Source organism: Drosophila mojavensis, unplaced genomic scaffold (assembly GCF_018153725.1).
Source record: "Drosophila mojavensis isolate 15081-1352.22 unplaced genomic scaffold, ASM1815372v1 contig_74, whole genome shotgun sequence".
Taxonomy (NCBI): Eukaryota; Metazoa; Arthropoda; class Insecta; order Diptera; family Drosophilidae; genus Drosophila; species Drosophila mojavensis.
Window position 1 is genome coordinate 24,882,245 of NW_025318899.1, and position 13,072 is coordinate 24,895,316.

Consider the following 13,072-nt stretch of genomic DNA (forward strand, 5'->3'; position numbering starts at 1 on the left):
GGCCAATCTCGAGTGGGCTGAGGACTGAGGACTGAGGGTCGAGTGCTGTCCCCAAAAGCGAATGCGACATGCACTTTGCATGCACAAAGTTGAACAGTTAATTGCATTAAAGCAACTCCATTTGAGCTGTGCAGTCGGCTGCAGCAGACTGCGCAATACTCGCTCATACGCATAAACAAAACAACATGTAGATTTAGATAAACTCAGAGTGATTACAGATATCACCGTGATACGCTTAAAAAAGAGCTTAGTGTGACTTTTGGCTAAATATGTCTAGCAGTTATCTGTAATTTTGGCAAAAGCTTATGGCTGCGGATTATAGCCGATTGCGTCATTGCAGAACTGAAGTTTATTCGGCACCATGAGCAATACGATCTATATGCACTGTAGTGCCAGGCAGACTGAGGCACTAATATACCCTTTTCAATATGCGCTCTGTCAACCATTATAAAAAGCATACTCTGATATATGTATGCAGTGACTCCACCCACCCGCCAAGTGGCTGCTCGCACTCATATTCGTATTCATATTCATAGTCGTATTCGTATTCGTATTCGTATTCGAATTCCGTATTTGTAGTCGTTGTGGGACGTCAAATGGCGCGACCTTTAATTGAATGAATAAGCGACATTTGATTGAATTAAGGCTCTCGTCTCTGTATGCTTCACTTTTTGTAGCTTTTGTTGTTGTTGTTTTTTAGCATATGTAAGTGTAACTCGAATGCAGCAACTGGCGCTTATTTTTTCCATTTTCATTTTCATTCTGCCCCTGTTTGTGCGGGTCAACTGCTGGCATTTTAAAATGCACTTTGAACTCTGCCCGTTAAATGCATTATTATTATTATTTGTTTTTTATTTTTATTTTCTGCATACTTGAAATCGAGTGAACAGCACTGCGAATGGATGCAAAGGCTTTAAAGCCAAAATCAATTTAGCTGATGATGCACTTCACGATAATAAACAATGAAAAAAGTGATGATTGCTCCACCCCCCGTTGCTACTCACTTGCATTGCTTGGCTGAGGCCTGTTTTATAACTTCTATTAGTAGCACTCATTTCTATTTATGGCTCACATTGTCCGCAATATCCAGCTTTGCGATCTTTTATTGGCTTTACGACTGCTGCCACTGCATCGATCCGAATGAGACTTCCAAGCGCCGCTCGCCGATCGGAACTGATCGAAAACAAATGCGTGCGCTCGCTCTTGTTGAATTGGTAAACAAATCGCTTTGCCACTTGTTGCTTTTTCTTTCGTTGATGGAGCGTTGCAAAGCAGAGAGTGATAAAGAGAGAGGGAGCGAGAGAGGGTTTGCTGTGCAGAGAGAGCAAACTTAAGTGTGGACTGCGATCGGGGGTATTTCACTTGCTGTGTGGATCGTAAGCTTGTCGTTGATGGGTTAGATTGGTTCTGAACTGGGCTACGGGTTGCTCACTCGGCTAAAACAGAGCGAAAAGACAGTAAGTTTACGAATGGGTTTTTTCTTTTATTAATCATTCAGTATCCGTATGTGGCGCGATTGTAGTAGCCCGCGTAGCCGTAGATCTGTTCGTTGCGAGGCCACTGGCGGCGCTTGACTCGCACCTCCCTGAACAGGTGGGCCACAAAGATGACCACGAACGAGGCCAGACTGAAGCCCACTGCCAGGCCGGCCACTACATCCGACAGATGATTCTGGTAGGTGGAGAGGCGCTCCAGGCACACCAGCAGCGCCATCGCCGCGCAGGCCAGCTGCAGCGTGGCGCGCAGCACCCTCAGCCAGGGCGCAAAGAGTCGGGCCTGCATGTAGTAGATGAGGAAGACCATGGCGTAGCTAGTGCTGGTCGCAAAGCCGCTGGGGAACGAGTGGCGCACCAGCGCGAGCAGCTCCTGCGAGGCAGCGAACTCGGTGCAGCTGAAGAGCTCGATGTAGCGAGTGGCGTTGCTTGAGGACTGCGAGCCGCAGCTCTGCCTGCTCTCCTCCTCCTCGTCGACCCAGCTGGGCTGGCACACGTCGAAGAAGTACGGACGCAGCCGGCCAGTGGAAAACTTGGTCACTCTAATCACCAGGAGCGTGAGGCCCAGGCCGAACAGGTAGACGCCGATGACCTTGTAGCACTCGCTGATGAAGCTGGGAATGCGCGCCCCGACGAACACAAACCGCTGCCGCAGCTCCACGGAGCTGGGCAGGAGAGCAGCCCGCAGTATCTCCACCACCAAGATGAAGGCCGCTGGCAACGCCACCACCTCCAAGGTCAGGTGGGCCTTGGTCAGCCAGGGCTGGTGGTACGGATAGCGCAGGCTGGCGTCGCTGCAGTGGAAGCCGCGCTGAGCCGTCGTCAGCTGCTGGGGCAGCACCACCAGCGCCGCGCCGTAGACGGCCAGGAGGAGCAGAAAGTCGATGATGAGCCGCGAGAGCAGTCGCGTGTTGGGATTGCCGCACATTTTGACACTAGCTGCTTGGCCGCTTCACTGGCTGGCTGCTTGGCTGGCTGGCGGTGAGGTCGCCGTGTCTTGCAGCTGGGCTCGTGGCTAATTTACATGTCTATCGCAGTTACGAGGGCCGCTCTAGCTGCCACCAGGCAAAACTTGTTTCAGAGCCCCCAGCCACCGAGCTGGCCACGTTCTTTGTGTCGGGCTGTTCACTGCTCAAAACTTGGTAACAATGCACAGCCCAGTCCGAGTCGGGCTGTCGCATTCCCATGCTGCTTATCGATTGCTCAAGTATGCAAATCTTTATTAATTTATTCCTCGTCTCTCGACCGGCTGTGGCGCGCTTGGCAATATCTAATTTTGGCTATTGAAATGGGCTTTGTTGACTTTCCGCTGCTCCCGAGAATCTATGGCGCCATTCAGACCTCTGCTCGATTCAACCTGCCTGACAAAAGCAAAACTAACTGTAAAACTATACAGAACATTCTAAAACACGATTTAAGCAGTCGCCGGCTCTGAGCCTCAAATTGAAATCGAATAGCCAAGAGAGTCTGGCACCCCAGCTGCACATTGGCAAGACATATTTCAGTAGAAATCCTTCAGCTGCATCGATATTTGCATTGCGTGCTCATCCACTCCGCTCCACTCCACTCCACTCCACTCCTCAGCGAGGCGTTCCACTCAGCTGACTTTGAGTAAAGCTGCGTTCGGTCTTTGCTTTCTAATTTAACTCGAGGCGCAGATCGATCAACAGCTCATTGCCGAATTCATTTGAATCATTATCAACTTTCTTTCAAGTGAAACATTCCGCTCCATTATGCTATTAATATCGAATTTTATTATGCTAAATATAAAAAACAAAACAGATTTGTGAGAGACTATTCTTCTACTTCTACTTCTATTGCTTCTACTGCTTCTACTGGTTCGGCTGGGAGGCACAAATGGGTTCGTGGAGCACCTGCCTCGCTTGCGATGCCGCAGATGCTGATTGGGATTAGGGCACGTATCCGTAGTTGTGGTACGGCTGGGCATATTGCGCTTGGGCAGGATGCGCCGCCAGGTAGGGCAGCGTGCCAAAGGTGTAGGCGGGCAGAGCTGGCGGCACAGCAGCAGCAGCGGCCACTGCGGCGGCATTCGACTGCGACTTGGTGGAGCTCTTGGGCGACACCTGGCCCTTCCTCAGCGTGTTGGCCGAGTAGCCAGCGCGACCCCAGCGCTTGAACGCAAACAGATCGGCCACATAGACGCTGGTCAGCCAGGCGAATAGCACGCCGAACAGGGCGCCGGCCAGCACGTCGGACCAGTGGTGCCAGTAGTCGGTGATCCTGGTCAGCGACACGTACCAGCCGAACATCACGAAGAGGAACTGCAGCAGGTGCTTCATCAGCTTGGAGATGCGCGTGCTGAGCGCCGCCTGCAGGTAGATTGCCAGGTAGAGCATCGAGTACATCATGAGGCTGGCGTGGGCGCTGGGGAACGACTGATTCAGCTGATCAAAGTGAAAGTCCGTCATGTTGGGATTGCTGCAGGTGTAACTGTCGATGTAGCGCCCCACGTTCTGGGCGTCGCTGCAGCTGGAGCCGTCGGGCAGCACCGGCTGGCAGACGGCGTAAAAGTGCGGTCGCAGGCGCCCGATGCACAGCTTGCTGAGCAGCGTGGTGAACGCCAGCATGGCCAGGCCGAAGAGATAGTAGCCAGCCTGCTTGTACAGCTGCCCCATGCGGTGCAGCAGTCGGCAGCCGTCGCGCTTCTCCCGGGCGCCCGCCTCCCGGCCCGGCAGCTGCTTGAACAGCTCCACAACGATGATCACGCACGTGGGCACGGCCAGAGCCACGGCGATGAGCAAGGCCACCCCAATCGTGGCCTCCTTCAGGGGATAGCCCAGTGACTCATCGCCGCAGAAGAAGCCGCGCTTGAAGGGCTTCACCAGCTTCACCAGCGCCACGATGCCGCCCACCAGGGCGACCCACAACAGCAGATCGCAAATGCCGCGGACCAGCTTCGTGTACTTGGACATGGCGATCGAGCGACTCCGAGCTGAAGATGCGTTAGCAGAGGTCTCAACCGAACGCCAAACCGCGCTTTACTAACCGAGCGACGCTGCTTGAGTGTCTTGTCTGGCTGGTCTGGGCCCGACTTGGCCGTGATTTTCTCCTCTCTGTTGCTCTCTCTCTCTCTCTCTCTCTCTGTTTCTATCTGTTCTCAATGACTGCTGTGGCAGCTCTTTGCGGTCTGTCAGTCACATGAGACTGCAAGTGCTGCCGCTCTACGCGTGCTACATTCGCACACCGCCCCGCCCACTTGGCAAGTGGCTCAGCTGTTGCCTGGTAACGGGTAAGTCAGCCTATCAACAAGCCATAAATAATTAAAAATTATATCGTACATTTTCATTGAAATGAAAATCAAGACTGCGGCTCACAATGGATTTTAATTGGAGCCCAACACCACAGTGCCGGGGCTGCCCAGCGCCAGAAAGTGGGGCAGCCCTTCAAGCTGACAAATCTGACCCCAAAGAGTGACTAGGAATCTTTATGCAAATTAGCTGCAGATCGACTCGTAGCATTTACCATCGAATTTCTTCCGAACTGGGCTCCACACAGCATCGACGTGGAGAAACTGGTTTCACTTGCGGCCAAAGAAATTTTTAGCACCACTCAAAAGAAAACTTGTTTACTATATACACTCGCCCATATGCCTGGCCACGGCTGTCGAGGTGCGGGGGGAGGTCCTGCCCCTTGTGGTTCTCTGTGGCTGCAACTTCACTTCTGATGCGTGTGCATAATTCGCGAGTGGATATGAAGTGGAACCGCGCCGCGATGCTCCGTTCCATGAGCCACTGAAGTGTTACGGCGCTGCGGGCGGGACGGAGGCTAATTGCTGCTTGGACTGATTCGCCAATGAGTATGCCTTGGGAATTTCTCTCTGGCATTGGCCATGAGTCACTAGCAGCGCAGCTCTGCCCCGATGTGCAACGTCCCAGGCTGCTAGTCCCCACCTGCGTACCTGTGCGAGAAGACTCTGGCGTCTGACGTCACTCGCATTCTTCATTCAGGCCTCACAGCTGACGCTCAATGACGCTCGAAAGCTCAGCTCGCAAAGCTCAATGAAGCAGAGCTTTGAGCTCAAACGGGTTCCCCTCAACGAATACTCCCAGCTTTTGCAACTAACTTAATTCGCAGCTGTCGGCGTCTGCGGCTCGTTAGCTTGTTAAATTGCTGTCCAAATATATTTATGATATTTATATGAAGTCTGCCTGTATTAACTGTTTTTTTCGTATTTAAGTGTTAATTTATACATTCTGTTAATTGAGTTTGTGCAAAGCAGCATCGCTGTTTACTGCCTATAATGCTGATCATCCTGACTGCTTGCTTAAGCATTTGGGCTCTGTGTGTGACTTTTGTGTGTTTTGCGAATCCGATTCTCTATAATTTATGCTACCCGTTCGATGAAAGAATAAAGGCTGTATATTCGCTATTTATAAATTGTTATTAATGCTTCCGTTACTGGAATTAATTAATCATCGCACTCATAATTCCACAACTTCCTTTTGTTTAAGTGACTAATTGTTTATGGATTATATAAAGTGCACACTCTAGGCCGTTGCTGATATTCTCATAAGTGGGCTGAGGAGCCTTTGCTTTCGTGGGTGCATTGCACGTGCAAAGAATTAAAGTCAATTGATTCTCAATTCGGATCTTCAATTGCTCTGTCCGCAGGGTGTTTACTCTCGTAGGAGACTATGTTGATTACTTCCATAGGACATAGTTCAATATTTTATATATATTTATTTATTATATATGTATATTTATTCGACCATAAGGTTTGCTGCACTCCCTGAATAATATTTATATAAAATACTTTACCCTCTCAGCTTATTACTCATATTTTTCGGGCTAATGCAAGTTTCGCTCTTGCGAAATGGCTCTTATCGAATCGATTCGTTCTTATCAGCAACTCTCTTCAGTCTCAGTTCGCTTCGGCCCACCTGGCTGTCAGACAGGCGGCACCTGCTGCCTGGGGGAATTGGCTAAGCCAACAATAAGTGCACACAAGCAAACAAGCCGCGAAATAACAATTAGCCCTGAGAAAAGTAAAAACCAAATATTGTCACGATGCAAACAATTGGCACTTGTCGCGCCCTCCGCGGGGCTCAGTGGGCGGCTGCTGGGGCTCGGCTGCGATTGCCTACGCGATCGTTATCGCATTCTTACACCTTGGGCTAATCAGCCACACCTCTTGAACCTGGGGGCATTGGAATGCGCGGCATGTTGTCACTTGCTCACTCGCTCACTCCCCTACACTTTCTCATTTTCATATAACCGGAATGCAAAATCGATGCACAAGTTACAATTATAGAGAATCTTAGCCAGGCAAATCTCAGTTACTCCATGTTGTCTATAATAATTATTAGTTGAAACAGATACTAATATCTATATTTGAGGGCTAGTAATATACCAATGGGTGGACAATCTATATCTATTTGTTTGGGAGGTCATTTACATAGTTGGAGATCATGTGAGAGATGACCGTAGCTATATAATTTTGATGAATAGATGTGAACATTGACCTCGTGAATATACATTTAAATTTTTGAGACGGCAGCTTGACTATCATTAAAAGTCATAGTAGTGTGTAAACATTTACAGTAATACATATAGACAGAGGGACGGGCAGCAGGCCGGAAGAAGAGTGTATTCTGCACCCCAAGCGAACGAATATAAAAACTGATTTACAGATTGATGAGCCAACAGAAATGGGGCCTGAACTTGAATCGACTGTCGATCTTTGTCTGAAACCAGTTCGGATTGTTGACGTTTCAATGGCTACTGAATTTAGTAGTTTAATTTCGCATGCTCTGTTATGCTCAGAGCCAGAGCCAGAGCCAGAGCCAGACCCAGGCCCAGACAGAGCACTTTCGCTTATCGATGTCGCGTTGGGTAATCGCTGCCTCAGCGCGATTGATGAATTGCGCAAAAAATTAATTTGAATTAATATTTATTTGTTATTCGTTTGTATTACTGCAGCGACATTGCGAATTCGCTGATCCAGTTGAATTTTGTTCCTTTTCGTTTTTCTTTTTGCTTTGTGCTCTTTCTACAAACGCCCCTACCTGCCTCCCTCCTGCCACCCTCCTGTCTTCCCCATCTCTCCAGCGCCTATCTCCCTCAGGTCAGCATTGATCGCTTTTTGTGGCGCGTGCTGCGGTTTCTCACTGATACGGCTATGGGTTGTGGATCTGCGGCTTGCGGATTACTCGGCCCTGGAAGTGGGGCGTATTTTATTGCGATGTGGCTGTGTGCTATCGTTGTGCTTAATCCAATCCAATGATATCGGCTTACAATGAGTGCAAAAATAACATAAAAATAAAAACTGTGTAGAGTTAAGTTACAAAGACTTAAACCGTTTTTTACTTATGTCCCATGTAAATAATTCATTCAATTTTATTTTGCAATTGGAATTTGGCATTGTGCGAATTTAAGAATGATAAATTCGTGAATGCATTCACGAGCTATACAATCGATGCTTTCTGTTAAATTATGGATCAAGGCTGCAAATGAAAAGAGAGAACAAATGGCTCTCCATAAGATATAATATTAAGCTGGTATAAAAAAAAACTACCTTCAGGGATAAGTCTTTGGGTTTCCAGTCTCTAATCCTGAGTAACCTATATTACCATCAAAAAGGTATACAGAGGTAGGCTAAACATTGGTAGGAAAACATTGTCTGCTGAACCCTTTCGCCTCGATTCGATACAGATGAAATATGATCGTTAAATCCACTTGCAATGATTCACATGTCTCTCGCGGAGTCGCAAGCCAACAGATTTGCAACTTCGCTTTATTCGGAAATTAGCATAAATTAACAGCGAATGGCCAACCGCGACAATTTCTATGTAAATTGAGAGGTTGAAAATTGCCATAAAGAAGCTATATGCGCTGTAAGACTACAAAGTGGCCATAAAGTCGCTGCAGTTTATGGGCAGCATTTGCAGAGCAACATGCCTGCCCCAGCAGCATTCGGAGTACTTGTCCAAGTGGGTCTCGCCGTCGTCGTAGTCGTCGTCGTCGTCGGCGTCGTCGTCGTCGTCGTCTCCATATCCGCGCATAGCTCACGGCCCGTGCGACGACCTACATCAACAATCGCTATAAGACACGCAGCAAGCGATCCGAGCAGAGCCCAGCAGCCAACTCAGGCACGTTGCGCTGACCTACTGCTGGAAAGGGAGGCAGGGCATGGGAGTCGTCAGCTGCTGCCGCAGACTCTGCTCGAGCGGAGGCACTCCTTCATCTTGCAGGTATTCATCGGGTAAATGCAACTCTTTCATTATGCACAAATGCCAAGACGCTGGCAAACAGGCCTAAGCAAACATTGCAAAAGCAAACCTTAAAACAATTCAACAGTTTCCTCATTAGCGTCAGCACCGAAGCCGAGAAATACGAGTGCACTGGTCCCACTGGTCGAGGCGAGAGCGCTGACGAGGCGACGCTCCCGCCGCCGACGAAGCTAAATTGATAAGAAAACTTAGCATTGAAATTCAATATCAATGCGAACCAATGCGAACAACAACAAGAACCCTCCTCCGCAGTTGCGGTGGGTTTAGTGGGTTCTCCACGAGCTAATAGCAGCAGCAGCAGTAGCAGCAGCAGCAGCAGCAGCGCGACTGAGCTGCTCGACAGCACGATCGCCGCTGTCGCAGGCGCAGTCACAGTCACAGTCACAGTCAGATTTCGTCGCCCAAGCAAACCGTCAGCGTCGTCGCGTAGCTCCGGCTAGACCACGAAGCGAACACGGCCAACGAGATTGTTGCCCAGGAAACCCACAGCCCACAGGCAAAACAAAAAAGAAAAGGCAAACAGCTAAGCCAGAGACGAACGACTGACAGTGGCATTTCAGGCCAATTGATTTAATTTTCCACTCCGACAAAATGCGCGCGCTAATACTTTGAAAAACTATTCCGACGAGCTATTAAGGCCGCTTCACAGCTTCCCAGAAACAATAGAAAATTGCTTTTGACGCGAGCTCTGAAAATCGTGACGCCTGTTTTGAAAGCAACTCGAGTTGATAAATCTACGAAAATAAATGAAAACGCAATTTGTGACTGCCAAGTGCCAAAAAGTGAATGAACAACGAGTCGCTCTTGCGAACATTTATGTTGATTAAAGCTCTTAGCCGACGATGCTATAAGGCATGCCGATTGTGTAGATCAGCGAGTGCTTAAGTGATAAGGCAGCCAATAAACAATTTCAAAACAAAATAGATGCTGTTTGCCGAACAGTCAAAATCAGTTCCATAGGACAGACAGTCATCACATATTCGGAGTGACTCCGAATATAAAATACTTACGATAGCGGTGCACTAATGAGAGATCCCAAATGGGAAAACTTTATAATAATTGATTTGAAATTAGTTCAACATTTACTCCGAATCAACTCCGAATTAACTCCGAATTAACTTTTAAATGACTCCTAATTAATTCTGAAGTAATTTCCAATAAGCTCCTAACCTGCTCCGAGTTTACCCAGAGCATACTCCGAATTAACTCCGAATCTACTCCGAATTAGTTCCGAACCAACGCAATCATGCGCACGTTCAAGCGCGGCTTCTTCTGCTCGGACCTGTCACTGCGCTACCCATACCGCGAGTGCACCATCACAGTGCCCATGCTGTTGGTCATGATGCTGCTGCTGCCGATGCTCTTCATCAGCGTGGTGGAGATAATGCGCCGCTGCAGGCACCTGCGCATGCGGAAATACCTGCGCAATCTGTGGCGCTCGCAGGCGACGTTCAGCTTCGGCTTCATCGCCACCTTCCTGACCACGGAGCTGGCCAAGCACGTGGTGGGGCGACTGCGTCCGCATTTCTACAGTGCCTGCCAGCCGCGGCTGCACGACGGCTCGAGCTGCGCGGATGCCCACAATGCGGACGTGTACGTGCAGCAGTTCTACTGCAGCAACCGCAACCTCTCCTCGCAGCAGATACGCGAGCTCCACGTGAGCTTTCCCAGCGCGCACAGCAGCCTCAGCTTCTACTCCATGTGCCTGCTGGCCTTCTACGTGCACAGCGTGTGGCAGGGGCGGGGCAGCGTGCGCGTCATACGCCACATACTCCAGTTCCTGCTGCTCATGGCCGCCTGGTACGTCTCGCTGAGCCGCGTCGCCGACTACTGGCACCACTGGTCGGACGTGCTGGCGGGCGCCTTACTGGGCGTCGTCTATGCGACGATCACGGCTATTTATGTGGGCGATCTGCTGCATGTGCGACCCCACGCGGCCAGTCCCGTTGCTCTGGGCTACTTGAGCGCGCCGACCAACTGCGCTGGCTGCCACCATCGGCACCGCCATCTACACCACCAGCTGCTGGCCGAGAATAACAATTCGACGACTTCGAACAAGGTGCACTTCTTAGCGGGCGCTGCGGTTGCGGCTGCGGCTTCCGACACGGCCGCGTCGCTGGACTATGGACCCAACAACGTCGTTGATCAGGCCGATCGCGATATCGAGCACGCAGTCAACGTCGACTGCGACTGCGACAGCAGCAACGGCAGCAACGGCGGCGATGACAGCGACAGCGACAGCGACGGCGGCAACAAGCCGCCCACATCACGTTCCGCAACGCCACCGCCCAGTGGAGCAGGGCTGCCGTTGAGCTTGCCAAATGCTGTCTAAGCCGACAGATCCGGCAGAGATGGGGACCCATAGGCTGAAGCTATTTCGACTATTTTTCCATTAGAAATCGAAGCTAACCAAAATGTGATAAGCGCGCGGCGCGCTGTTTACCTGATATGCACATGCCGCATGCCGTTAATGATTTACGAAATCCGACGTTGTGCAACGGCCGCTCGCACCGTGGGCACGGAACGCAAACGGCGACACAAAATAATTCTTATCAAAGCGTAAATGCACAGATGGCCAGCAGTTCGTCCTCATAGCGACTCCTCAGTAGCTCAGCCGCTCTCGCAGCGTTTCGCAATCACACCCATTGTAGAGTAGCCCGAATCAGAGATATACTGGCTCAGCAGCTGCAGCTCCTTCGGCGCTTGGCGGCTGCCGCTTGTTTGTTAGTAAACAATGCCGCAGCTGCCGCTTTGAAATGAGCAGACGGCGGCCCGCGGCCCGCTGCAGCGGGCTGCCCAATCAGCTGATACCATCTTCAGGCAGCGACGTCGGCGTCGGCATCGCATAGTTTTGAGTCGATAAGGCAGCAAAAACATTGTACAAAGTAAAAGTAAGTCAAGTCGCCAGAGTCCAACCAACTGCGCAATACTCGTTCATGGTGCCTCGATGATTCGGTTTGCCGAACCTATATGAAATGAGGGTATGCACGAGCAGATGTTCTCAAATTCCACAGCAAGAAACCTATATACTCGGTTAAGCAGCAATGTAATGTCATCTAAAATGTTCTAGCTGTAGTTTGCGTTAAAGATTTATTAGTGCTCGAGTCGAATGATTTATGAACAGATTTATGATAATTATTTGTTTTATGTTAATTATGTTTAGTGTTTGTTTGTCGATTCCTTCAAATAAATTAATTACTGCAATATGATTTGTTGAACTCTCCCTATGAGATCTATAATCTGCTTTATAACATTAATTGGCCTGAACTGTTTATTGGTTTCAACCAGTTCTATCAGAGTGCGTACTTTCGAGGAAGCCTATCTCGCAAATTCCTTAACACCAGAATCAGATAGAAGAGCGCCAGATAAGACAAAGCGACACGCTGCGACAGCTGCGATAGCCGTTGTCGATAGAGCCAATATGTAATTGTGGTCATAATATACGCTGTAGACACACGACAAACAGTTCTCTGCTACGCTGGCTGCACTGGAGGTGTTTCGTATCTAATCACTTGATAAGGAGTTACTAGAACAAATAATACAACGTCTAGGTGCTTCGCACTCGTTGTGGGTGCTCCACAGAAAACGTGGTTCTTTTTGCATGCCTGGGCTGATAAGTGAATCAAAATAAACAACGGTTCCGTTATGAAGAGGCTTGGCGCCAGTAACATTAACTTTCGACTAAACAACGATTTGGCCCGGAATGCAGATGAGGAGCCAAGAGTTTCATTTGATTTCGTGCCGTACACAAATAGTTTTCAATTGATATTTAAGCATTTGAATCAATTTCCTGGCCCACTAATTCGTGTCGGCGAATCTATCTGCCCCTGGCATAATCATCAGGGCTTGCCAATTTATATTGATTTTAGCCCCCAGGCAGCGCATCAGCAACGATTGATGTTCAGCTATGTAATTGAGGCCCATTTCCTAGTCACCTAGATATGAGCACACTTGGCCCAGCACACACGTAAATAGAGATACAGACACAGACACAGATACAGATACAAATGCAGATACATTACGAGATAACTGCCGCTTTGAAGTACAAAAGACTTTTGTGGTTTAGCGGTGCGCACGAAATCAAAGCCCGAAATGGAGCCACAGCACGGAGGGAAAGCCTTACAAATAGCACGCAAAACCAAAGCCAAGCAATTTATTTTCAAGCACAACAGAAAACGAAACGAAAAATCCCACTCCCCTCCCGCCAAGTACAAAACAATCGAGTGCAATCTTGCAGATAAATTTTGAATATGGAGCGAGAGTGAGTGCTCCGCCGGAGTGCTGAGTGCAGTGTGGTGCAGTGCGGTGCAGTGCAGCTGCTGCAATTTT

At 49.3% G+C, this 13,072-nt stretch overlaps 3 protein-coding genes across 3 annotated transcripts; 1 reads left to right on the forward strand and 2 right to left on the reverse strand.

Moving 5' to 3' along the window:
• Nucleotides 1-1,462: 1,462 nt before the first annotated feature.
• On the reverse strand, nucleotides 1,463-3,137 carry LOC6583546 (putative phosphatidate phosphatase). The gene has a single exon (XM_002009176.4). It carries the CDS (start codon nucleotides 2,419-2,421, stop codon nucleotides 1,495-1,497), a length of 927 nt encoding a protein of 308 aa, XP_002009212.1. The 5' UTR covers nucleotides 2,422-3,137; the 3' UTR covers nucleotides 1,463-1,494.
• Nucleotides 3,138-3,224: 87 nt separating this feature from the next.
• LOC6583547 (putative phosphatidate phosphatase) lies at nucleotides 3,225-4,516 on the reverse strand. The gene has a single exon (XM_002009177.4). It carries the CDS (start codon nucleotides 4,424-4,426, stop codon nucleotides 3,404-3,406), a length of 1,023 nt encoding a protein of 340 aa, XP_002009213.1. The 5' UTR covers nucleotides 4,427-4,516; the 3' UTR covers nucleotides 3,225-3,403.
• Nucleotides 4,517-9,104: 4,588 nt separating this feature from the next.
• Nucleotides 9,105-11,952, forward strand: LOC6583549 (putative phosphatidate phosphatase). Its single transcript, XM_002009179.4, has one exon. The coding sequence runs from the start codon at nucleotides 9,990-9,992 to the stop codon at nucleotides 11,073-11,075; it is 1,086 nt and encodes a 361-aa protein (XP_002009215.1). The 5' UTR covers nucleotides 9,105-9,989; the 3' UTR covers nucleotides 11,076-11,952.
• The last annotated feature ends 1,120 nt before the right edge of the window (nucleotides 11,953-13,072 follow it).